The 27578-nt window shown below is 43.3% G+C and overlaps 1 protein-coding gene across 1 annotated transcript in view; it reads right to left on the bottom strand.

The window, feature by feature from the left end:
* Positions 1-27164, bottom strand: part of PTPRG (protein tyrosine phosphatase receptor type G) — a 407047-nt gene extending 379883 nt beyond the window's left edge. The window contains exon 1 of the mRNA XM_083795084.1: positions 26580-27164. Within this exon, the coding sequence (XP_083651210.1) occupies positions 26580-26664 (85 nt within the window). The 5' untranslated portion in view covers positions 26665-27164. The remainder of the gene's footprint in view (positions 1-26579) is intronic.
* Positions 27165-27578: the final 414 nt, after the last annotated feature.

Here is a 27578-nt window from a genome sequence, read left to right as displayed (position 1 = left end):
TATGCAGGCTCTGTATTTGAACAGCTGCAAGTTTTAGGTCTATCACCACATTCACCCAGCAGCTGGAAGTCAGTTGTCTGTCACTGTAAGGGAACCTATAGACATATTTCTCCCTTTCTTCTACTTAATGCACCCAAGCCAGAGTCATTGCTGGTGAGAAGTAACACGCCAAGCGATCCTGTCACTTCGAGGAAGTGATTCATGGAATACAGTAGTTTTAAAACCGCTCATCTATACCAGCTGAACCAGACAGCTTTTCCTTCTACCATTTCCTAGCAGTATTAATTACTATTTTAACATATTTTAATAATAAATTCTCATCTCCCCATCACTTAGAAATAATATTTCTGCTTTTAATGCTCCTCTGAATCCTTAATCTCATCTTCAAGAACATTATCTCTTCCATTAAAATGATGTGTGTGTATATACACACAAATAGTCGTTCAATCATTCATTATAGTTTTAAGCTTATTATTCTACAGATGCTCCAGAAAGGCTCTTTACAAAGCTGAAATTTTCAGGTAAAGCAGTTTCTTGACAGCACAATACAACACAGCCCTTTGATGAAGCAGCCAAAAAGCTGAAGTCATTTACTTTCATAACACTGGTTAACATTGGAAGTCTCACTAAGATCAATTTTAATCTGCCATTTATTACTACTTCAAGAACTCTACATGCCTTCAAGAGAATCTACAGTAAACCCTTGCCCTTTTTATCTCCTTCATACCTGAGATCACAAAACTAATATAAGTCACAAGCTTTAAGAAGATATTGCTTTTCCTGTTGACTCAGATTGCTTCCAAGCAGCTTTGCACACAAAGGTATCACTGCATTACATCACACGGACCTTTTAAACTTTCAGTAAGAGGCAGCAATAATGCATACAAAACAGCTGGAGAACAGGTTTCATTTCAGCAAGACATTTTGGCGATCCTCTTTAGAGGAAAACCTTTGTCTTCCTGTTAATGGATTGCTACCATAAATGTTTCATGAGCATAATGTTTTATGCGGGTGCTAAGTAAGGAAAAGACAAAAAATACTTGCTACTTCCAGTAAAATAACTGAACCCTGAGCTGCTGAATAAAAGTGCTCAGAACAAATGTCTGCACATATACAGATACACTTTTTAAAAGTTTCACCAATCAACCAGAACATTGCTGGGCTACACTTGAGAATTCAGTTTTATTAATACAACTTTATCAAAACACTTCACACTTGAGCTGCAGCACTGTGGACCCGCATTGCACTGCGAAACACTGAAGACAGAAGAAAGCCCATATTAAAACAGAAAAACTTCACAAGAGCTTTACTCAAACAAATGTGGTTTAAATGACACGCCGATTCCCTCCCCCGGCCTTTGCAGCATGCAAAGAACAATCTGATGTACAAGCAGCACATTATTACAGCAACAAATGCATGTTTTGCCAAAATAAAAAGGAAACACCAAGTAGCACAACGAACTACAGGGTTTCTGGAAGAATTTACTACAGGGCTTCAGAATGATTTAAAAAAAGAATAATAATCTACTTGTTTAGTGAGAAGCAAGTCATTTTCATTATTCTGGCATCAATGCAGTATCGTACTTGAAAAAACCTCAAGAGTTAAGCTCATGTTTAAGCATGTTCCTGAGTAGAAACCAAGAGGTGAAAAAAGGCTGTGTAGCCAATGCACAAGGGCAGAACATAGCATCAAAACCAAGGGCACTGACAGTTGCAATGTAACACACCTAGATGTGATAGAATACGAGCCCAAGGCTTGAAGTCACGAGGTACAAGGCTCAACTACATTAGCTAAGAGCTCCTGCTCCAACGGTCAACAACGTAATGGTCCCATCCACCTTTATTTGGCTGTGCCTTGAGTACGAAGCCAGAACGTCACATTGCCTACCTGTGGGTTTGTGTTATCTGACAGCTCTTATGGTTTCTTTCCATCAATGCCTGCAACTACACTGCTCCTCAAGAGGCCCATGAACCATGTGTCAGACAGGTCAGGTGCCAGCAGCTGTAAAAAGCTTTTTACAACACTTACTGCACTGGGGTAAAATTCAGAAATAACTTTAGTGCACGCCTTCCCCAGAGCTTACATTCGTTTAAAGTGCAAATTACATGACAGCCCTGATAATTCCAGAACAACACTTCACAAACATTAATTACTATATCATGAGAAGCTGCCTTGTTTAACAGCCAATCCTAAATAGCTCTGAAACTTTTAGTCCCATTAAGGTTTCTTCAGAATTAAGTACTTGGTTGCAGTTGCTCTGTAAAGGATAAGAGAAACTAAGCTGGCCCTATATCACATACAAGCTTCTGACACACAAGAGAGCCCTGCACAGAAGGAAGGCTAAACGTACATCCAGTTACATCTCATCTAGCATACCCATTTGATAGCAGTTCTTAAGTAAGATGAACGATCTTCAGGCTTCATAGGGCACAGGACTGAAATAAGTCTTATATGCAAAACAGTTGGGATTAGGTTTAATCTATTGTGTTTCACTTGGGTGATTCCAGGCATGGAAACCACTGACATGATATCTAGACTAAGGAAGTCAACAGCCTAAGCTTTCACACCCCAAAAGTATCCATGAATTCCTGAAACCACCATACAAATTCATAAGATAAATCCTGAAGTGAATGACTAGGAAAAAATCACCAAGAAGAATGCTTAAAGAATCAGTAAGTTTCATAGATGGAAAAAAAAATAAGATTAAATCTCTCATAGAAAATATACTCCATTAGAACTGATAAAAAATAACATTTTATATATATTTTATATATATTTTATATATATATATAAATAAAAGAGTTATCAGTGGCAAATCAAGCTTTACTTCAACATTTGAAAATTTAGGGGCAACGTTTTGCCACTTCATAGCCAAAACAAAGTTCGCCGAGTCTTTCAGCACTCTTACAAGGACAGACCCAGCACAGGTTTCCTACCACCAAACGTGACTGTTAAGAAGTGAGCAACATGTATTGGTATTTGCAGCTTTTTGTTCATCACTGTACAAAGCAGACCAGAAAAAAATGGAACAGGAGAGGAAAGTGCCATCCTTCACAACGGAAGGAGACAGAAGAGCCCCGTCCCTTCGTGCTGCTTACACGGATGGGGCGCTAGAAAGCTCTGCAGAGGTCTGCAGCACGCTCAGCACCGTACAGGGAAAGTCTCTGCCCAGAACGGTTCACACAAATGGGATGTCAGTAACTCAGCCCATGTCTCTCTCAGTTATCTGACAGCCCTGAGCTTCCAAATGCCGATATTTAAACAAATGAAGCCCCACCCGCAGCCCTCCGAGCCGCCCGACTTTCTGCCTTTAGCTTATCAGGATAGCAAAGCCAATTAAAATAAACAGACTTATGATGCTCACAGCCTTTCTGCATCAAGACCATTCATGGAACGCTTAAAAAAAACACAGAAGCAGTAAGGCCCGTAGCCAAAATAGCTGAAGTTACATTGCAGGAAATACTTAAGCTATTCTGCTCACAATAGGCGGTTTCCTGCCCAGCATTAGCATTCCTCTAGGTGCCTATTCTCCCGGGGGAGGCCCCCCAAGGACTGCACCACAGTTTGGCTTCAGAGCATGAAGCCAAGCTCTTCTTTTTCTTTTTTTTTTCCCCCCTCTCCCAGAAAGCTCGTGCTTTCATCAGTGGCAAGAAGAAAATAGGGGCAGTATTAACTGCAGGTAAATCAGTGCTGTTTCTCTCCCCACAATTTCTCTTCTGCAGCTGGAGGTCGGATTCCTTTACATGGGCCCGTGTTTCAGCTTTTGCATCTGAACCACTGGCTGTATGGATTTTAAATGGAAAAAGTTATATTTATAAAGCCTGAATCATTTTTCCCCTATGCTCTGTAATTACTCCTGTTCATACTTTTGAATTATACCAAGTTTAACAAGGATCATACCCCAGTTAAAATGTAAGGCACTTTGAGTGTTACATTCATTGGTAAAAAAAAAAAAAACAACAACAAAACAGCCAATCATTCATCCATCCATCATTTTGCTGTCACCAGTTTGCTATGACCACACAACCACCACCAAAGTCTTCCTTCCCTCACTTTCACAGGATGGAAGAGAAGGACAGGCTCCCCTGGAATCGGACCAAGACAGAAGTCACAGGCACATAAAACCGCACCCAGGATTTATTGCAAGTTCTGCAGTCCCCTGGCAGCCCAAATTATAAATTCAGGCTATAGGTTTTGGGAAGCCCCTGAGGGAGAAGAGGTACACCTACAGCTTACAGGAACAGAGATACGGAACACAACATCTCAATGGACCACACATCAGTTTGATCTCAGACTGCTAACACTTCAGGGCAAGGTCTTTCTTTACCTAGACATTGTGCTAAGTGTCTCGTACGTTTGTTGCACTGCATGAAGTATTCGCAAGATTGAAACAACAAATCCATGTATTTCTAAGAATCCCTGTCAAGGTAGATTTTCTTTTTTATTATTCCCTAAATCTCACAAAATAAGCACTCACTACCCCTGACCATTTTTCCCCTCTTTGGGAAATAAATCACAGCATCTCTTCCTTCACCTAATGAAGTCTGTGGGAACAGGCTCAAGCTCAGACTTTGCATACTTATTATTTGCCATTAGCTATTAACTCCTACTCAGAGTGAACCTATGCTAGTTCCATAGTCACCTGCATAAATATGTTTTGTCAAGCCACAAAATTGCAGAAAAAAAAAATGAATGAATGACCATTACAAATCCATTTGGGCTACATCATTATCATTTCAGACTACAACCAAATCCCATTTTCCCTTTGCAAATTCAATTCCCATCAATAGCCCCATACATCAGTGGCTGCTCATGTTTGTGGCCTCATTTTTTACATTAAAAAAATTGAAAGATTACTGCCAGCGTATAATAGGCAAACTGCATTTTCAATTCCCAACACATGTGCTTCAGGGAAAAAAGAAACACAAGGTAAGGGGAAGAAATGCAAATGAATGCACTGCTATCAGCTATGTATTACCCTAGTGACATTACCATACTTCATATCTCTGGCTGGGTACTTTAGAGGAAAAAACACCACATTGTCATTCAAGTAAGTTCTTTTGTCATTTTACCGAATGTTAGTTTACTTCTCAGGTTTCTATTTTATTTGCCCATGGGGCAACAAAACCAACCAGAGATGTTTCTTTCCACATATATAGTTTTTATCTACTTGGGCAAAATTTTTCCAAAGAACAAAATGGGTATCACAAGCAAGATTTCAGCTGAAGTGCTGCTTTCCAAACGACAAGGAAAAATAAATTAAAGGAATCCCACACATGTTGAAAAGGTTACACAGCTCTTTGGTATGCCAAACCTCCTTTTCTGCCCATTCAGCAGAGCACCACAGAGCAATGAAACTTGCTGGAATCAAAACTCTTGTCTTCTCAGAAGAAAATTCTAGTACATCTTTATTACAACCCGTGTACGAGCTAGCCAGCAGCCTGCGTAACTGGCGTTAAATCTCAGCATCTGTGCTGCATGGATAACTCGGCTGCTAGCTGGTCTCTTCTGGTAAACACTCATTTCATTGGTGATGTGCTGCAATGCAATAGACCAGCTCTACAGGGAATTAGAGCAGACAGGTAATTCCTGCCAATCACTTCGAGGGGCCATTCTCACACCAACAGACAGATTCAGACAACTCCAATTAGCGCTAATTGTACTTCTTTCCAAGTCCCTCTGCAGCCAGAGATGACAGACTTCATACACGGCTCTTAACATAAGTGGCAACGCTAATTTTGTTCACTTCAAAATCCTTCCTGGACACAAAGCTCTAAGCTCGGTAAATAACTCTTCCATGTTTTCAAGTGGCAGCAGGATTCTCCATTTTTAAGAATTCTCTCAAAACGTTTTACTTTACCTCAGGTGCCATACCTATCCAGACAGGAGACACTTGTTTTGTTTCCTGCTGCATTTCCCTACATACAAGGTGATGTACAGTCTTAAGAGACCTCAACAAAGTTTTATCAAGAAAAAACTGCAAAGTGTGTAGCGAAAAGTTACGTGCAATCCCACAGCTCCCCACTTCCAAAGTCCACTGTGGTGCTTCATGCAGGGCCAAAGGCCTGGTCCTCCAGCAGGGCAGCATTCGAACCAGCTGTGCCCGGAAGACCCTTGGGGCAGAGCAAAACAGCAGGGCTTCTGCACAGGCCTGGAGCCGTTTCTCTCCAACACCAACACCTTCCACCCTGGCAGGCTTTTGCTGCCGTAGGGTTTTGTTGACAGAAGCTGAGCCCCCCGGCTCCCCCTTCCCTCCGCAAGCAGGGGCCTGCTGAGCTGCCCGCGGCATCCTGAGGGGCCACGTCGGCTAAACGCGGACCCAGAGCACAACAGATCAACGAAATCCTGCAGAGTTAAATTCGGATCAATACAGTATTGTCATATTCATCAATGGAGAACTCAAAGGCAACTGTCATTGGGTACAAACAACGCCTCATTTTCCTCCAGTGAAGTATTTCCACCATCTGTGAAACCCGCAGTGAAAGACAAATATGGTTAAAAAAAGATGTTTTGAGAGCAGTTTTTACACTGCAATTTCACACCAATCCTACAAACAGCAAAGTCTGTCTACCAAAGATGCTCAAAAGTCCATCCATACAGTCTCAAGTAACTGACACGACAAAGACTCAAACTGCTTGCTCCCGATGTTTCACGCCTTAAACATTTTATGCTTAAATACATGCATCCACAAAACAAATCTGTGTCCACAGACCACAAGTTTATAAACAAGAAACAAAGAAAAATGTTAAGTTTTAACAATTAATTAAAGCAGTTTAGCTCAATTTCCATCTGCAATTATAATCATTTCCCATTTAAAATATCTATCACATTTTATTCTTAATTAAAAATGACATCCTTGCAATGAAGTGCAATATGAATTAAAAATTCAAATGTTATCTATGCAAATTTGTTAGTCCTTTGATTTTCTCCCCCTTTTATGCAAAGTCATGCGGAGGTTTATTTTTATTAAGCTTGTATAACTTCACTCAACGTCTTCTGCTCTGAACTCTCTATATAATATTTCAATCCAAGGACAAAGAAATACGTTGTAAATGGTGCAATTTCTTTTCAAACCTCATAGCATTCATTTAAGAATCAATACCTTTGTGAAGAGGTATATTTCAAAAATAATTTTGAAGTCTGTGCAATTTTAAGACTTAAAACCATTGGAAGTGTAAAGTGTTTTTAACAACCATTTCTTCAGGCCCTGACAATGGAGAAGTTAATGCAGCACGATAATAACTCAACTTCAAGTCTGCTCTGATGACACCTAGATTTCTGGTGACCTGACTCTCCAGTGTGACACTGTACCCTCAGCCCCACATGGGAATCTCTTACCAATGTATTTACCTCTCTCTGCAATGTTTGGAGCTTTCTTCCCAGATTTAAAGATCTCTTCCTGCTTCATCAGCCAAGAGCAGTCTCTTCTCAGATTCTCTAGGTGAACAAACTCAGCTCGTAGCATTAATGCCTTAAAAATATGCATCATTGCTTGCCCCACTTTTTCTGGGGATTTCAAAGGAATTTAGCAACATCATAGTGCTAAATTGTAATTTTTCCCTAGTCCACCTCCAGCAGTACAGTTTCAGCTCCAGCTTTGTACTGAGAAAACTCAAGAGTTTAAAACCCCATCTAATAAGCAAGCATTATTAGAGTAATATATTCATAATTGCATAGACATCTTACCAAAGATGACTGCTGCCTTGCCCAGATCTACTTATCTATCCCAGTCCAGCAGGAACCAGGCTTTCAGTAAAGGACCAGCTGAAGCAGTGTACACGCACATGCCACGAACCGTCTGGTGGAAGCCCCAGCCGGCCCCTGACAAGGAGATGCCTGTGACTGCTGTGTTCTGGTCTCCCTGCCAAAAGAGGGCATCCTGCAGCTGGGAAAAGTTAAGGCAACACACAGTACCATTTCTTCTGCTCTGTGATAGCAAGACGAGGTTATGTTATGGCAATTAGATGTGTATGCTTCTAAGGAAATAAGCAAAGGTGGCCAGCTGCTTCACAGATAAGATCCATACAGAAATCATCATTATGAACCGGAAAGAGAATTTCTCAAGGTCCAGAGTGCAGTGCAATGGCTTTAAACCAAATATATACTTATAAGGCAATAAGATGTGTCAATATGAGGCACAAGAAAAATACACTATATCAGAACAAGATCTGCAGTTTACTAAATTACAAGGACATATCTTGAAGTCAAATTACACAAACACAATTACATAAATTACACTTTAACCTTCAAAGGAAGAGGTCTTCATTGTATTCCAAAAACGTCATAGTGTTTTATTAATAAATCCTGGCAAGACAAAGTTTCAATTCATGCATTTATTTCACTGGCTAGTTTAAAACCTCCTTATTCAATAATCTTTTTCTGTCATAATCTCCTTACCTAATTTAAAGAGTGCATTCTCTTGCTAGGAGTGTAATTTTCATTTAAGTTGCTATATCTTGTGCACAGAGAAGTATGTCAGTTCAGCTCACCAGTAATGCACTCTTATGCTATACAGGAGCAAAAACTAGACTGCTTATACATCCTGATACGACGGTTGCTTTTTTACCTTTTCTTACAGAATAGGCCAGATGGCAGCAAGCCTCACATAGTATTTGTGTAAAAGCTTCCTGTGAATTCTCTCAGGTAAGCTAACTCCTTCTTTCTTTCCCATCCTGCAAAGACTCCTTGAGATTAAGGCAACCAAAAAGGACTAGGATGTCTGAAGACTGTTCCCCGGCATTGTCATCTTCTTATCCTTCTCATTCTTTTAGAAGCAAGCACATATAAAGTCTCTCTCCCCTCCAATTATGTCATTTGTCTTCTGCTAACTCTTATGCACATAAAAAAAAAAGAAAGCAAAGAAAAAATCCTTCTATCCAGCATTGTAAGTGGAGGAGCTTTAAATAGATAATTTAACCTTGGGAGGATGTTCATTTTCACAAAGCATCTCTCTCCAGTCTACGAAACTGACAAACCCTTTCACCTGAGCCTGCCTTTCTCTAATTGTGACAGCACTAAGATAATTCATTTCAAATAGTTGATCAACCCAGGGGGAGTATGAATGCCCAAATATTTAACAATTATGCCTTTCTAAATTAAAACTCAAGCTTGCAAAGATGGTTGTTGCGTGATCAACAGCATATCTACACCATCAGAGACCATGTTTTACACACCAAAAAGAATTGCTTTTTCAGAAACTATTTGGTAATTAGTGGATGTATCATTTTTTTTTTATCTGTCTCTGCTACTGCACACTAGTTTATCAGCTCCTAGCCTCTCACAGAAAAGAACTATCTAATTAAAGCAAAATGGAAAGACTAATGCTCTTTGTCCTCTTTGAAGGCTACAAAAATTCTTCCAGCTCAGTATCAACACTGACTTCATGATTATGAAGTTCAAGAGCAAGGCAAATTTATCCTGAAGCTAGCCCTGCAGAAGCTCAAAGGGAGCTGTAATGCCTTCTAGGTCAGAAAGACATCAAAATTAAGATAACCCTGAGGAAAGACTTTTTTCTGAAGTGCAGGATGGGCTTGTAGACAGGTGCGTCCAAAAAGAATTCAAGCCACTGAAGGAAAAACTAGTGTATCTGGGGAATACATACAGACTCTTCCCCATTGTCAAGGTTCTCAGAATCAGCACTGTCACTGGGACCAGCAGTATCTGCCCACACAGATACCATGGAGGCCTCAAGAACATCCTGGACCCCCCTCAGACAGATCAATCTTCTCCAGTGCAATGTACACTTTGCCTTGTCTTCATTCCTAAGGAAAGCACAGTAAGTACTGCTGGTACCTGCACATACAGCAGGTAGGCCAAGAAGGCTGTCCGGCAGCCAAATCTCACTGATGGCATGCCAATGCACCAGTATCTAGAGTTCCCTACCAAAAACATGTTCCTCTCTCCCAAGATACAAAGAGCTCCACAGTACCCCAATGGCCCTCTCACCCTTTGTCTCCTTACAGATTACTTAAAGCAGGAGGAAGCCTTACTGTTTCACACCCAAATTCAGCTGAGCCCAACGAACCGCAGCACAGGAGTTTACCTTCCCCTTAGCCACAACAGGGAGAGGAGCCTCCTGGCTTCAGCAAGCTGCTTCAGTGTTGACCACCTATGCCAGGGCATGCAACCCCTCACCCTTGTGTAGCAACTCGCCAAGGCACCATCAGTACTTCTGCTAGCACCAGTCAGGGTCTGGGAAGGAGAAAGTACAGCCTCCGCCTCAGGGCTTCTAATCCAGGCGTGCATCTTCAGTTATCAAAGCTCCCACATTAACCAAACCCAAACCCGCAAGCCACACTCACACTGCTGGAAGAACTCAGTGAGGAATCTCACAACATGCTTCTGACCAGAGCAGGGTCTCTGAATGTAAGGAAACAACAGGCTGCCTTCCTTAGAGTCTCCTTTCACTGCAGTGTTAAGTATCACACAATACAGAAACATAAGGAGCCAGGACAGACCATGTATGAGTACATTGTGACCAAAGTGGTCCAAACTGTTCAAGTCTAATTAGATTTAAATGCTTCTCAATCAAGAATAACTTTGGTCTAAGGAAAACAAAGGAGTTCAGTTCGCCAGTCACAGGTGCAATGTGTTCACCCCGGCCTTCATTGTGAGGCAGACAGGGTATCAGGTTCAGCCTTTCTGTAACTGTCAGATCCAACTCCAATAACAAAAGCTAGAGCAATTCAACCTGGTTCAACATCCTGGAAGTGATGAAAATGCAGACTGTCAGCTGAGAAGTGCTGGTTACACACAAGCCAACTTAAGAGGGTATTTTTAGTGTGTTTGTCCAGCTTCGTCATTTCAGAAATAGCTGTGGCCCAGTCCATCGCTGCCCTTCTCAGGGATACTGGAACATCAGGAGACATCAGGGTCTGTAGGGGCAACATACCCCATAGCTCTTAGGAGTCCTACATTTCTTCAGAATAAGGTTCAAACCAGGACATCAGAAAGAAGCACATCTGAAATCCTATACCACAGTCCCCCAGAAAATCAGTTGTTTTGTTGTGTATTTTTTTTCCTTCTACTTGAAGATTATCATCAGATTCCCTCAATTATTTTTATTTCATGCCTTTGGCACATCACCTCTGATCTGTTATATCATACCGTGCCATTACCTTCTAATCGTCACTTGCAGATTCCTCACATGATGCATGGTGAAAATTCTGGGCTTCACAAACACTCCTGGCACAGAATGGAAAACAGTTGAAATGGGGAAGAAGTGGCAAAGGAAATTATAGCTGAAGTTTATGTTAAAATGCATGCTAAAATTAAATTGATTTTTAGAACACCAGTATGTATTTTATAGACTCTGTTGCCACAGTTTCTATTGCTTTTTCAGTCTTATTCTTAAAACACTAAAGAAAATATATAGTTGGTAAAACACAGCATAGACAGGAAGAGAGAGCAATCTGACTGCAAACCCAACCGCACAAATAGCTTGCTTCTTCACTGGTTTTACTCATTGAAAAAAAATGTGTCTATAGGCATTAGTGTTTGAAAACAAGCAATCTCCACACACTTTCCCTCAATGACACACACTGCCCAAACTGATGAAACAACGTGTAAACAATCAAACGTGAATGCCACTGTAGCTTTTCAGGGAAGAAACTGCAATGAAGTACCATTGCCCTTTATCAACATATCCTGTACTCGATAGCTTTTCCTTGTCAACATTGCAATAAATCACTCACTAATCAGATTTTATCTGACGTTGCACCATCACACTCAAGGTAGAAGTCCCCAACGAATTTAACAGGGAAGGTTCTTTCCAGACCGAAACCAACAGTCCTCCATAGGCTACATTATATAGTAGCATGTAACTGCTTTTCTCCATACTAGTTAAACTCTGGTGCAAAATTAACAGGCACTGGCAGCTTTAATACACCTACACACAACGCTGCCTTCAAAGTTTACAATAAAAGCATTAGCTAAATACACTTCAGCCAAAGGAATCACAAGGCCACTTGACGTCAGTATCACTACCAAAGAATTTTACTACCCTATAAAGTAGCCTTACGTGTTCTTCAGACAGAACTGTTCTTCCCCCCCCAAAAAAAACTCTCATCTTGCAATTTTGTCTCTAAGTATAGATTCAGACATTCATTATGAATCCCCTGCTCAAAGTCAGTTCTACTCTATTACTAGAGCATCTGCTGAACATTCCTTCTGATACACCCACTAACTGCTTTGCAAATGGAAGAAACCTATTCAGGTATAGGATTCCTAAGCTTAATTGTTATTATGCCAGGTTTTTAAAAGCAGTAGTATTCATACATAAATATTAGAATTAGACATTAGGAGGAAATTCTTCACTGAGGGTGGTGAGGCACTGGCACAGGCTTCCCAGAGACCTGTGGATGCCCCATCCCTGGAGGTGGTCAAGGCCAGAATGGATGGGGCTTTGGGCAAACACATCTAGCGGGAGGTGTCCCTGCCCATGGCTGGGGAGTAGGACTTGGCAATCTTTAAGATCCCTCCCAACCCAAGCCGTTCTATGATTCTACGGAGCAGTACACTGTAACTTGAATACAAAAAAGCAGAAGTGCTCAGAAGTGCTCCACAGACCAGAGCAAGCAGGAGACTGCTCCTAGAGCAACAGGAGATGCAAAATACCTGAAATCCCAATGTTCAGAAGAATGCTCGGGCATTCAGGCACTGGTGATCCCAGCTTGAAGCACGAGCAAGCCCTGGATAGGAAACACTGCATAACCATAAGGGGTCCCGTTACTCCCGAGAGGGATGGTGTAGGGAAAGGAGCCCGCAGATGGGAGCATGCATGCAGATGAGAGGCAAACACCTACAGCAAGGACAAGAGAGTTCTCAGGAAGGCAGCACCTCAGCTCTTGGTGGATTTTGCTTTTGCAGCAAGGAAGATGGCTGTGCAAGCCCCACGGCAAAGACTACCAGAATAACCACAAAGGACATGACCATCAGAACAATTTATCCATGGAAGATAGTCAAGATGAATGAGCAAAGGGGCAGCAAAGCAGCTTTCTAAAGGTATTGACAGTTCTAAATAATAGCCACTTCTTCAGCCTAAGTTCTTTCTGAAGAGAGACTGCAAATATTAAAAACACTCAAAAAGCATACTGTCCGTGCAGTCCAGCTGAAAGACCTTTCAAGCTTTTCTTTTGACATACACAGAACTACAGCATTAACGCCTTCCCAACCAGCTTGTCATCCTGGAAGGTAGGACAACAGAGTCATGTAGTAAAGTGCAAACAGGTAAGCAGGCCTCTCGTATAGCACATGTGAAAGGACAGCAAGGGCTTAAGCAAGAAAAGAAATTGAGCTCTCCTCACTTCACTTGCAAGCACGAGAGCTAGCAGAAGGGTCCAATTTTTGTTGATGCTGCTTACATCAATCAGAGCAGAAGTCACTGAAAGGAACCAAGGAAAGCACCGAACAATTCATCAGCTTTCCCTTGCAGACAGGACAGTGCTACTGGCTTTGATCCTTCATTTTGCTCAGTATTACATGGCCCAGGCAGTCAGTGAGAACAGAAGCTGTGTTCACAAAAACAATGCATTTTATTTTCAACTCATCAGGACAGACTACTCTGAATAAGGCCCATGAGCTTTGACATTATTTCCAAGGAATGTAATCAAATGTAGCAAACTCCAGGATAGCCACTATTTCACAAATAAAAGCAAAAAGGCAAATCAAAATGTAATCCCTGTCTTTCATACTCAGTATATATAAAAGCATCCAGCTTTGCAAAGAAAACGAGCATTCCTTTATTACAGAGGGGGCTCATAGCCTCATCAGTTCAGCAGAAAGCACAACTGTCAGATAAATTAAAAACCAAAGATCAGAACAGAATTATTTAGCAAGTGAACTTGTTACTAATAGAGTGCAAATGAGACAAGCTAGAGTTGTCATCCATTGACAGCGCACATCTTACAAGCCTCACCTGTGTCTGGCTCTGCAGACACAGCCTACACCCAGAAAGCCAGATGATGGCTCCCAAGTACAGAAGCAAATAGGGAAATGCAATCTCAAACTACAGAAATGAAGAGTAATTGATCAAGATAGCTATCAAAACTGTAAAGCATGAAGGTGTAATCAGGACTGCTGGGAAACCAGAAAGCTCCTCAGACCCAGTGAAAAAAAAAAGTTAATTTACTTCCTAAGTTGGTTTTCACCTTGAAAGCTAATTGTTGAAAGAGAAAAGGTCACACTACTTAATAGCCTGAAATAGAGAAAGCAGTACATACAGATAGTGCTTGACACAAGGTATTAATTACCTTTTTGACAGAGAATCTGTTTGTGCATTATTCCTTGTAATAAACTTTTGCTTGGGATTCACTTATTATAGGCATCACTAGCGTGGGGCAACTCACTTTTACCTTGCTTTCCTGGATCAGTGTGTACCAGGTCTGCTCACACTTTAAACACAGCTGGCTTCTTGCCACGTAAGCACAAATTCCTGTGTGGTTTTAAGTGATTATTTAAAAAGAATTCATTTGCTGTTGTGATATCATATTTAAACAGTTCATGCACTAACCTGAAGTTGTCTTCAAGGATGAAGGAAGCTTGCTCTTCATCAGTATCATCTAGTTATTAATTATGTTTTGTTCCTATAAAGCATTGCTTTAGCAGCAACTTCAAGGAATAGACATTTGCTTTGATTACCAGGGTAACCAGATCTGCCTCTATGCCTTTTGTTTGCCCTCTTCCTTGATTCATTAACGTATCTCAATCAAAGGATGAGGAAGCAAAGGAAAAGGTGAGAGAAAACTGAACACAACAGATTAAAATAACTGGTAGCTCATAATACTTGGGAGCTTCAAAGAAGGGTAGTTAAACAAGAAATGAGATTTAGAACATCCGAAAGGTTCTGGTATTCAGAATTAAGAATTTCAAGAATTCTTCAACTTTTCTGAAGTTATGAGAAGCAGTGAGCAGTATTACAGCAGCCAAACATCCATCTTAAGGAAAAAAAACCATGAATTTCTGGAAGGATTAAAGTTTCACCTTGCACAATTTAAAATACAAGATGCAGAGAAAAAAATGCTCCATAGACACAGGCCCAATAAGGCTGGATGCCAAACTTCACACAGAAGAGGTAGAGCAAACACCTTACCAAAAGCTCCCACGTAAAAGCCAGGTTCTTCTCCACAGCAGCTGGTCTACCCTTTTTGGAGATGCTGTTTCTGAAGACAAACTAATTCCAGCTAGGTTATCACCATCAGTGACAGCAAGCCTTGCCAGTGAAAAGTGAACCTTCATAAAGTGACACAGAGGACAACCATTACTCAGTAACATGTCTGTTTCTGTCCATTTCGGGCAACCTGTACTGCAAATTAAAGAGGATGATTTTGTGCACCCTGTGATCAACTCACCAGAGCAGCAACGCATCCTATTTTGGACACTCCATCACAGCATTACCTGCAGATATTTACTCTATGTTCTGGTTCACCATTGCCTTATCTGGGAAGCACCAACATTGCTTCAGTCTGAATTCCATGTTGAATTTGACCCAGGTTAATTGTTATTGCTGGCAATCTGCTGGCTGTGTGTAAAAGTGCCAGCTGACAACACGACAGCAGCTTCTTACATGAATTAGTGAAATGCAGACATACCTACGCCAAGGGCTGAAGGCACAGAGACCTAGACTCCGGCTTTTCCACTGCAAGTCCTCCCTGCCCAAACGCGCCAGGGGAAGCCTGCGCTGCCCTGCCAGTGCGGGGCTCCTGCATCAACAGCTACCCGTTCACAGCTCCCCAAGCATATGCTTCCTCTCAAACTGTTTTTAAACTACTTCTAACTGCCAAGTATTCTTTACTGCATTTACTTCCCAACGACGATTTAAAATAAATGTTTATTTTTAAATCATATTTGACATTTTATTAGGTACACTGGAAAACAAACCCATTCCTACATATGCAAAAAGTAGGAATTAATGAGGTCTGGCAATTATCTTGATGGAACGAACCAAGTGACTTAGTTGAACATACAGACTTTTGCTAGAGGAAAAAAAAAGCCTGCTCTAGTAGTTAAAAAACAAATGAAATTGCTTCTTATTGATTTTAATTTAGGTTGAAACACTAGCTGTCTCTCCGACAAAGCCAGAAATGGAAACAACTATAAATGAGTACAAGATGCGATAAGATAGACAGATTCTTAAGTAATCTAGTTTAGAGATGACCTCCAGTTTAGACAGCAGTTAAAATATGATATCATATGTATGGATAAATAAGTTTGCATATGTCTCAGCACCAAATGCTGGACAGCTGTGTCTTTTTTCAAAAAAATTAAAATGTTGTTCAATTAAGCTGTATTTTTTTCCTCTTACAGAACATCTAGATTCTAATTTACAAATAAAATCAAGAAAAGCAATTAAATGTTAAGTACTATCAGCATGTTCCCCCAAGTGATGCACATGTGCAACAGAATAGAAGTAGTCCAATCTTGATACAGAAGGCCAGGTTACAAATTGAAATACATTTGTATTACCACTACTTGCAGGCTTCACGCTTTAGCAAGTAACAGCACCGGGCAGCACCACGCTCCCCCTCCGTGCACAGCAGAGCCTCTGGCCACGAGCCTCTCCCAGGCTGCAGCAGCTGCAGGTACACGATGCTCCTGCAGTCCTCCAGGGCAAGTAGGGACACCAAGCAGCAGCAACCAGGCACTTCGGGTGCACAGGAAGGATGCTGGAAGGGCCTTCTGGTGATGACCACCCAGTCCATCACTTTTAGCGTTAGTTAAAACCTTCCTGGCAGGCTGCCTAGCAGCTCCTCCCAGCTCTTCAGGCAGCACCCACTGCCAGGACCCGCCTGGCTCATCCTGCACTCTGTCCTCCTGAAGCAGACGAGACATATCAGCTACAATCAAGCACAATTAAGTTTATGATCCTTTCAGCATGCCAGAACTTGATCCAATATTAGCTTACAGCAATGGATCAGATCTTCTGCGTGCTTTTTGCTGAAGGCTCTCACATTTGGAATATCAGACTTCCTCTCTACTTTAGTCATAAGGAAGCATCTCTCCACCTTCACAGACAAAGCCTCATCCCAGACAGGGTCACATAAGCAGGGGGAGAGTGGATCATTTGTCCTCATTTGTTGCACGGTACAAACTCACCCAGAACAGTCAGAGGTGAGAGCTAAAAAGCCTCCAAGGGAGGACATCCTAATGGAACCAGTCACAGCAGCAGAGCAGATCTTCTGAACTCCTACAGTTTGCTCAGTATCTACTCCCTCCTACCTGCATCCAGCAGGAGAAAATGAGGACACTACAAGAAATGCTGTTTCTACCAAAAATAGCAGCATGAGTAACAGTAAGGGGGCGAGAGAATGGATGGGGTAACAAAGAAAAAAAACATTTAACACTTCTAAAAAAAGAATCTATTGCCTCCTTTGGTTTACATCCAAATTGCAATCCAGTCTCGGAGTTTCAGGTGAGGCTCAACTGTTAGCCAAGTCACGGACAAGCACGAGGGCTCAGTACCAACCAGAAGGCCGTGGTCTTGTTCTGGAGCTGTGAAGATTTCACAGCTCACAACACTGTAATACAGAAGTCAAACCTGAGTTAACTGTTTCAAGTAATTCCCCAATTGCATGCACTGTGCACCTGGACCACCATGGGATGCACTGGACGCACTAACTGCTACTCCCTTACAAACTGCACAGTGCTGCAATCACTGGGCAGGGGTGGCAGAAAAAAAACAGAGCAAGAGACACATGGAAAGACACTACAATTGCAGAGGCCTGCCTTTATATTGGTAAAGTTGCCATCCCAGCTTTAGTCAAGTCACTTAAAAGAAATCTACTCAAACAATTTATTAAAATAAAGTTAAAAACAGTAAGAATTAATGATACAGGCCACATCCACTGAAGAGCAGAGTATCGTGTTCAGCACCAACTCCAATAACAATCTCGAAGTCTTGCTAGGCAAATAATCAACATGAGCTTTTTTGCTGTAGCAGAAAAATAGGTCACTGAAAATCCTCAGACAAACAGAAAGGGCAATAGCATTGTCCATATACAATATGAATAAAGCCAGCGTTTAGTTCTGGTGTGCACCTTTCTAAAAATAAGTTGCATAAAAATTGGAGAAAAGGCAAAAAAGATTGCTACAAAAATTATTCAAGGACTGGATAAAATCTGATAGCAAGAGGCTTGTGCAGCTCAGGTCACTGAGTTAATCAGAAGGACACCATGATATGGATTGATTGCAAATTACAAGTACTGTCACGGGAAGAAAATATCAGAGGGCTCTTTAAACTAGTAGAGAAAAGTGAAAGATACAGGACAGCTGTTACTACAGCTGTATATTTGCAGTATGAGCTTTGCAGCTAGTAACTACAGAATCATTGCAGAAAAGTAATCATAGAATATTTGCAGTAACTTTTCTGGTTTATTTATTTTGGTAGCTGCTTTATTCAGAGAAGAGTTGGGCCTTGCTTCAAAATATGCAACCAAATAATTGCTTGTTTAAAAAACAACTCAACTGTTGACAGAAAACCTAACAACTTCCTTTGCAACAGCCACGGCTTTGGTCAAAAAACTAAGCACAGCCCACCAGAATGATTTCCAGAGACGGATACACATGACAAGCACCCCTCCAGAGAGCCAGCATTTTAACAGTAGACATCCCTGCTCCACAGCAAGCAGACTCACACAGCAAAAGAAAAACTGTCCAAGAACCACAGAGAGGGTACCAAAACAGTGCACCTCTGACAAAAATGGAAATACTGGAAAGATACACAGTCATTTTTCAGAAGGATCACAGGATGGGAATTTATGGTACAAATCTTCACCTGGTGGAGACTGCCACAGTAACAGTAGCATCAACGGTGCTATGACTATTTGCAAAAGCTGAGGACCTGTCATTATGCTAAGATAAAACATTGTAAGCTTGCACATTTTGCGCCCCAAGTTTACAAAGATAACAATGAATTAATTCACAGTAAACAAAAGAGGAGCACTTTACAATGAATAAACAAATTTGTAAGAAACAATTTAAAAAGTCACAGTTTCTGAAACTGCTGTCACCGAGCCCGTATTTTTAACACTTACTTAAATAGCTAAAACTGCACAAAGGTGTTGCTTTGGAACACAAACAGTTATGCAGAAGCCATATAATCTGATGCAAAACCCTTGGGCAAAGAAGAAAAGAAAAATAAACAACTAATTTTAGAACCTGAATACTCCATTAGCCATTCTCACCAATTAAAAGATGATGCAACTGCTGTCAACAGGCAAATTTTAGTTGTATTTTAAACACGGATTTAAATACAAAACACACAAGCTCCAGCAGTGTAAGAATAATAAGCAAACTAGTTACTAGTAGCACAGAGGTCAACAAGAAGAAACATTCCACCATTTCTGCTAACTCCACCTGCTAAATGGATGCAACTTTTAAGGGACAGTTATGCCACACAGGTCCTCGTTCCTACTTTGACTGGATCCATAATCTCCAGGAGCCAAAGTACCTTAGGAATCTAAATCCCAATGAAGGTCAATTAAAAAATTAATCCCTAAACTCACTTGAGACAGCAATGTGGATCTGTACTTAATTATTTGAAAGCTACTGTGTGTCTTTGTTGTCTCAACTTGAGGTTTTCCACGGGAGCTAGGGGGGATATTAAAGGTATCCAATCCGCAGAGCATGGAGATGCATGAGGTTGATTGGAGGGAACAGTTGCATGCTGAGGTCCATAAAGCTGAGGCTTATATAGACATCCAGCCATTAAAATAAACAAATCAATCGCTAAACTTGGTCTAAAATGAGATGTGTATCCCTAACTTCACTACACCTTAGGTTACCAAATCAGTTACTTGAAAATACAGGATGAAAACAGAAAAGATTTAACAGAAGCATTTCCAGGGATACCAAACTGTGCCACAAAGTAGGGTACTGGTCCTCAGTGCGGGGGTTTCTTCACAGGCATCCTTGTTTAAGAAATTGAATGAGGCCCAGAGAAAGTAGTTTGCTTACCATTTAGGATCAGCAAGTGTCAGGGCAGAAGCAGCATTTCCACTTCCTTCAGTAGAAAAATGGCTCATCGTGTACGTAGGGCACAATTGCTTTTGCCTTCATATCTTGCTTGCTTACTGCTCACCACTTCGTACAGTGAAGGCCTCTGCCACTTCGCAGCCACCGACACTGCTTTTCAACACGTCTCACATAAACCAAGCACCGAGCTCCAGGTCTAAGACTTGAGACTGCTAAAAACAATAATCCAAATTGTAGGTGCTTTTGTAGTAGTAAAGAAAGGGCAAGGCACTGCTTAGACTAAAGCAGGCATTATAGCATTTCCAATGTCTCCCACCAGCCTCCCGCAAGGACAAAGGACGGAAAAAGTGAAGTGTGGGAAAACTGAACAACTGCCCACTTTGCCTGCAAAGAGTTATCAGATAGCTTTCTTTTACTGTCAGCAGAATAAACCGACTCCCAGCAGAAGAACTTTAACAGCACTCTGTCAGGGAGACAGGCACATTTTATTCCCAAAAAGAGAGAACAGCTGCCACAAGACCAAATAACATCTCACATTTTGCTCCTAAACACCAATGCAGCTCTTCAGGGCTCAAGGTCTCATTCATTACGTATCTGCAAGCAAAGGCAAGGATTTTTCAAATCAGCTTTCCTACACTAAGCATCCAAATCTCAAAACACCTAGATTTTCTTTAGAAAGGCCTCCATGCTATGAATGCAAAGTCCCTCAAAGCAGACACTGGCACAGGATAAACACATTCAGGCATCACTGCAGCATTTATGCATAGAAAAACTCCAACACCCACGTCAATTGAGATTTTACGTGTCAGTTCTGCTGGCAGGTGCACGATGCGGTCAAGTTTTAAGTTCTAGAAAATGGTTCATCATTATTCAAATGACTTGATAATTAAGAACGCTAGTACTTCAACTCCCAAGCAAACTTCGAGATGCATAATAAAACCACATTAAAAAAACAAGGCCATGTACTAACTGATTTTACCTTAACCATAGTTCTCTCAAAGATAATTTAAATTGCCAAAAGGTGAGCCCATTCAGTGTAATAAAAGCATATCTTACAGTGATTGCATGAACATCTTTATTTCGTTTTTTACTGCCCTGTGTCCTCCCTCAATCAGGTACAGATTTTATTCACTACCACTACTTCCCTCAGCTTCCCAGTACTACTGTGAAGAACCAAATAAAAGGCAAAAAAAACAAAATAGTAATACCCACAGAGTATATTTCTTCCTTGTTTTGCTTGCATTCTGCACCCTCGTTCATCTGTTCATTTTCTGGGTTGGAAGAGCCTCTGCTTAGGCTACAAGTACGTGACAGCTCAAGGCACAAACCAGGAACCCACTGCATCCTGGCAGCAGTACCTAGAGGACTGTTCACTGAAAGGGAAGCATTTCAAGGCATGACCACTGTAGCCCTGTTGCATCTACGAGTACCTCTGTCCTCCCTGCAGCAGTGTTACATTGCTTTGCAGTGCTCTATCGTGTGGTAGCAGCATTAGAAGCAGGCAGTCTGACTTACCACAGGTCACATAATGCAGATGTCTCGCCTGCAACATGGACAACAGGATCAGCAGCATTACCGCAAGATACCGAGTAATAGAAAAGTTAATTATATCCAAGGAGGGCTTTTCTGGTTTGGGTTTGGTTTTTCCCCTCTAAATGTTTTTCGACACAGAAATGTAAAAATTAGCTGTTTTCATCAGAAGTTATTCTCCAGTTGGCCCCACCCCAGGCTCCCCTGCTCAGTATGGCAGCGTATGTTCATTTACATCTTCCTTCTCTGTTTTGCTTCCAAACCCTGCATGTCTCTGCAAAGCTGATACAGGCTGATTCTTCCCAGGAGTTACTCTGGCAATCGATGAAGTGACATTCCCACCAGCCTGGTACAAGAAGTTGCAGGTCTACAATTTTCACTTGGAAGAAACATTGACAGTAGTTTAAACACCTCATGAAGAAGGGAAAGAAAATTGTCAAGATATTTAGATACCTAAAGAAGCAAGCAGTCCCCAGAAGGGATGTATAAAAGCATAAATTAACCTCTTCGGAGCACATCTGCATCCGGAGATGGCTGACCGTCTTTCAAGCACTCTTTTCTCTACTGGTGAAATTCCACTTCCTAAAATACTTTAAAACTGTTGGCTAGAACCAAACTAAGCAGCATAGCATGCAAGCGCAAATAGTTACAGCTTGGTCAACACACAGAAGCAACCATGATCTTTAAAAACGGAAGGACAGAAACTCAGGCAAACAGAAACGAGCCTAATTTTTTCATGATTTCTCAGATTAAAGTTACATTTTAGCTAAAGCACAGTGTTATTACTACACCCTTAGGCTTTAGAGCACATCATTCCACATGTTCATTTGGCTGCTAAAAAGCAGCAATCAAATGATTAGCATTTTTTCTGAGGATAGTTGAGATTAATAGTTTGAAGCCATTTCTTTAATTCAACCATGACACTCAAATGCTGAAACTAGAGCCAACTTTTTAACAACACTGTTTCAGAAAACTCTAGGTTAGTCCTTGAGCATTGATCAAAAGCTGGATAGGGTCTCCACTGTTATCTGTATTTCTTATAATTGGATATAAACCCCAACTATTAAACTTGAGCATTTTGATAACAGAACAGCTTTAAGCGCACATACGTAACTACAGACAAACCACTTCCCCTGGCAAAAAAAAAAAAACACTGTGAGGGAAGCCATCACGCTACTGAAATCAATAGGTGTTTTTCAGTGGTTTTTATTGTACCAAGATCTCTCCATGCTTCCAGCTGGAAGTTTACAGGGCTAATAATGAGCTTGACACCGTTCTCTCCTTTATGCTGCCCTACAATGGATGTTTCCCAGTGCTCACCTGTGACAGGGATCAGGCAGGGGAGCAGAGGCGGGAAGGGGAACCCAACGGCAGGGCTCGGCAGGACCCATTTGTTCAGCAGAGGTTCCCAGTGCGGATGCAGGAGGGCAGGTGAGCGATACGACACCTGTGCTAGACTCACATTAAGTTCCTCACCACTCTGAGGAAGACATCCATTTTTTTAAATAGGCTCAAAACCCTTTCATCCCCATTTCCTAATGAAAAAGGAGAGGAATTGTAGGATGAGAGATAAGCACGAGAACACAGGTATCAGTTCCCCTTGCTCCCCCAAGCAGACAGTCACCCCCAGGCCGAGCACAGGCTTTGCAGACATCACAAACCTCACTCTCTTCAATGCCCTAATGCGACTGAGGGAATTTCCAGCTACCCTCAGATGGTTTTCTTTTTTTGTTGTTGTCCTTTTCTATGTCCCTACCCTCCATGACACCTCCTCCCTCCCTCCCTAACTTAGGTAACCTCTTCCTCTGGCGCAGACAGCTCCTGGGGCTGCTTGAAGGCTTTTGAAAGCTGTGTCCTGGCTCTGCTAACCACGAATCAGCTCCTGTAAAGCTGCTAACAGATAGCAAAGCTCTCCCCGAGTTTCCCCCCCAAGAAGCATACTAGCAAGCTCAGCTCATACAGCCTAGGAAAGCTCATTCAACATTCTTTATCTGCAAGGACACCATTAGCGACTTCCCGGAATGTAAATTGTATTTTAAAAAGGCATTGAAAATAAGAGATAATTAAAATGTAAGAAGTGTCATCTTCATAAAAGCCACAGGACTAAATAAAGTCTTGGAGGGCCCTCTCCTGTACATTCCGTATTTCTCTACGTGCACAACACACCTTCCTCTGTAAAACCTCGAATAAACAAAGCTAGCCTTTTTGGTACCTTTAAAAATATCCAGAGCGGCATTTGATTAGTTTATAGGGAAAAGCTCCTTGGATATTTTTTCCTCCAAGCAGAAAACAGTTACTTGCACAATTAACCCTCAGCTCAGAACTGTGAAGACTCAAAATCCAAGACCTATTTACAGGCAGATGCCAGATTGGCAACAATTTGATTCATTAAAAGAGAGCTAATCTAGATTTAAGAAAATTACTTTCATTTATGCATCTAGCCTACGAAAATGTGAACAATTACCACTCCCTACATGACAGGAGAGGGACAGCAACAGCTGGAAAGTGCACAAAGGTGTGCTTTTTCCTTTAAAAACAAACAAACATTTCTCTCTGGACAGAGCACTGAGAAACTATGTAGCAAAGATAGCACAGTAACATTAATGTTTGTGTCTTGCTGATTTTTAGTACTGTGTATTTAGATAAATGAACAAACAGACCCAGTGGAAACATCCTCTTTTACCTTGTCTTAGTTTGATTTACTAAGCAATGCAATTACCAATGACAAGCCCACGGAGAAATACACTAAACTTAACACTTCAGAAAGAGCAAAACCTTACCCACGTATTTTTTTTTAATGCGAGAACGACTCCTTCCTCTTATTGCAACCAAAAGAATGGCAACACAAATACCTACTTAAACAGTGAGAATCTGTTACAATCCTCCTAACAAAAGAAAACTACAAAGACTTATTTTCAGCATGGTTCATTTATTGTTGCTGAACAAAGGAAAAATAGCCTTTATGTTTCTTTACAAAGTAAGGTGACTTGCTGGAGACAAAACAAAGTAAGGTGACTTGCTGGAGAGAAAATAAATAGTGACCTCTTTCATTGAAAGAAAAGTGGATATGAAGTGGAGGGAGGAACGATGCTTGTTATTTAACACACAAACAGATACCTTAGTTCTCTAACCCTCCCTCCAGAAAATAGCATTAAAGGAACTGAAATACTTGCAGTAGATACTAAACGGTTAATAACCGGCCGGGATTCCCCGCCAACACAAATTCCAATGATCTGCCATTGGATGTTGTCAGCACCAATGTCCTGTTACAGTCCACTGAGATCCTCCCTGCAGCTTTCCTGCCTCGGGCATCTCTGATGTACCAGATCAGAGTCTGAGCGTCCCTGTTTATCACGACGTCTCACTTACCGCCCCCCGCACGCACACCACACCAGACATCACCGCTTTTCTGAAGAAGGCATAAAAGAGTAAGGAAGTCACTGAGGTCTAACATGGTAGCTCAGTACAGAGACTAAATGCGTAAAAGCCCTCCTGGAAAACACTTCGCTTCCCGAGCGAACCTTTAGGCATGTTTCAGGGCTGTTCGTGGCAAAGTATTACCCAGCTGTTTTACAGCTCCTACTTCCAGCATTAAAGAGTTTACCTACACGCGGAAATGTCCACAGACCTACTGCTCTCTGCTCGCATTCGTCTTTATATTCAAACCATAATGCAAATATTATCTGGTTCAAACACCACTGATCTAAATCAGCACGCCTTACAATACTGTCATATTAAACCTACATCATAGCTTGTTTTCCTGAAGCGTTCCTACAGCCTGCCTTCTAGATGTAATTACTATACAATATATATCAGAACCAGAGAGAAAGGCTTCACTCTGAGGGCTGAAATTGAGAAGAAATCAATACAAAGAAGATAAACGTTTCTTCAAGAGCTGCAGATGTATTAACCCTCTCTCCAGCTTATTTTCTTTTTGCTTCAAATCATTTTACCATCCCAGAAGCTGCTGGAAAGACTGGGATGTGACAGGTCTACCTACTCATCTCCGTGCTCGGGGTTAGGGAAAAAAAAATTAAGTGCATTTAAAAAAAAAAAGTGGAAGTTCCTATAAAGCTTCCAGAATTTACTTCTTTTGCACGCCTGCACACCTGGACACAGCCCACGAGTGGGGCAGCGCTGGGACCCCCAGCAGGAGACCCAGGGCAGAGATGCCACAGCGCAGGGGGCTCGACCTGGCCAGGACCCCCAAAACTCCCCCCTGCAGGGCGGGCGCCCGAAGCGGGGACCAGATAAACCAACAAACCCACCGCTTTCGGGGCAGGGGGATGTTCAAGCAGGGGGGACTGTTAAGCCATTTTCAGGGAGCCCCCGACTTGGGGGGGGGGGGTCCCCAGCAGCCGGGCGTGCTTCGTGCCCGCTTGCAGCGGAGGGGCGCGGAGCCGGGGGGGGACCCGGGGGGGGTCCGCACAGCACCACAGCGCCCCTGGTGGGCGGCCGGAGCCCCGCGGGCTCCCCCGGGCCGGGGGCGCTGCTGGGGCCGCGGGTCCCGGTGCGGGGCGAGCGGCCGCGGCGTTTTGGGGTGGGGGTGCGGGGATGGCGGGGGGCTGAGACGAGTTATGGGGTGGGAAGGGGGGGCGGCGAGGTGGGCTCTGGGCGCGCCCCCCTTCCTTTGGGTGCTGGGGGGCTGCACCCGGCCGGCCCCCGGGTGCGGAGCGGCCCCGGCAAGGTCACGAGTGGGCTGGGGGGGCGGGGGGGCTGAGCACGGCGCACAAGTAAGTTTGATTTAAAGGGGGGGCTGCAAGGAAGGGGCCAGGGCGCGGAGCCGCGCTCCTATGGGGGCGCCGGTCCCGCGGCACAACGGGAGCCCCCCAAGGCAGCGGGCTGGGGACCCCCCTTTGGCCGCCCCACGCCGGGGGTGGGGGGCTGCGAGGCACCGGGGGGGAACACACGGCGGAGCCGCACTCGCGGCAGCCGGCAGGGAAGCGGCGTGGGGGCCACGCGTGGGAAGGGGGCACTCGGGACCCCCGGAGCCCCACGGGGGGCGCGGACACGCGTGGCGGCGGCCCCCGGCTCCCTCCCGTACCCCCCCCACCCCCCGGCTCCCCCCGCGGCACACTCACCGGGGAAGCACACCACATCATGCAGCACGGAGCTGGTGATTTTCAAGAAAAAGATCCACCAACACGGTTGCAGTAGCCTCCGCATGTCCAAAGCCGCACATCGAAAGGGGGGAGAGGGGGCTAAAACAATTCACGCGCGGAGAGAACGGAGAGGGAAGGGGAGGGGGGGGGGGGGAAGAGAGGAGGAAAAAAAAAAAAAAAAGAAAAATTAAAAATTTAAAAAAAAAAAAAAAACTTGTTGAAAACAAGTTTCTCCCCGCGCCCCCGGAGAAAAACGGGGCGGTGGGGGGGGGGGGGGGGCGGGGGGGACCGCTCGGCTGGGGCGCGGGGCGGCGCGGGGCGGCTCAGGCGGGCGGCGGGGCGCGGGGCATGCCGCGGAGCGGGCGCTCAGAGCCGCCTCCGCGCACGGGCGGGCGGGCGGCGGTCAGCCGGGGCCCCGGCGCGCTCCATCCCGCCCCACAGGAAGTGCCGGCCGAGCCCGGATCCTGGCCCGCACTTTAAAGCGGGGCGAGGGAGAGGGAGCGCGGCGCGGCGGCGAGGAGAGAGGAGGAGAGGAGCGGGGAGAGGAGGAGAGACGAGAGAGAGGAGAGGAGGCGGCGGCGGCGCGCCGGGCGCCCCGGAGGCGCGCCCCCGCCGCCCTTAAAGCGGCCGCGGTGGTGGGGCGGGGGCGCGCTTGTGCCGCGGGGGCCCGCGTGGGTGCGCGCACGCGGCCCGGGCTGGGACTGCCGGGCGGCGCCGGCTGCCTTGGGTCTCTGAGTGTGGCTGTGCCGGTGTGAATATGTGTGTGTGTGTGTGTGTGTGTGTGTGTGTGTGAGAGAATGTAGGTATTTGTATGTACGTGTGTCTGTATGTGTGTGTGTATGTATATGTACATGCGTGTCTGTATATGTATGTGTGCATGTGTGCCTATATGTATGTATATGTGTGTGTCTATATGTGTGTGTGAATAGATGTGTGTCTGTATGTGTATGTCTGTATGTGTATATATATGTGTGCATA

The sequence above is a fragment of the Anser anser genome (assembly GCF_964211835.1).
Source record: "Anser anser genome assembly, chromosome: 12".
In the NCBI taxonomy this organism is placed as follows: domain Eukaryota; kingdom Metazoa; phylum Chordata; class Aves; order Anseriformes; family Anatidae; genus Anser; species Anser anser.
The sequence above is the reverse complement of the archived record's forward strand: the minus strand, read 5'-3'. Positions and strand labels throughout refer to the sequence as shown.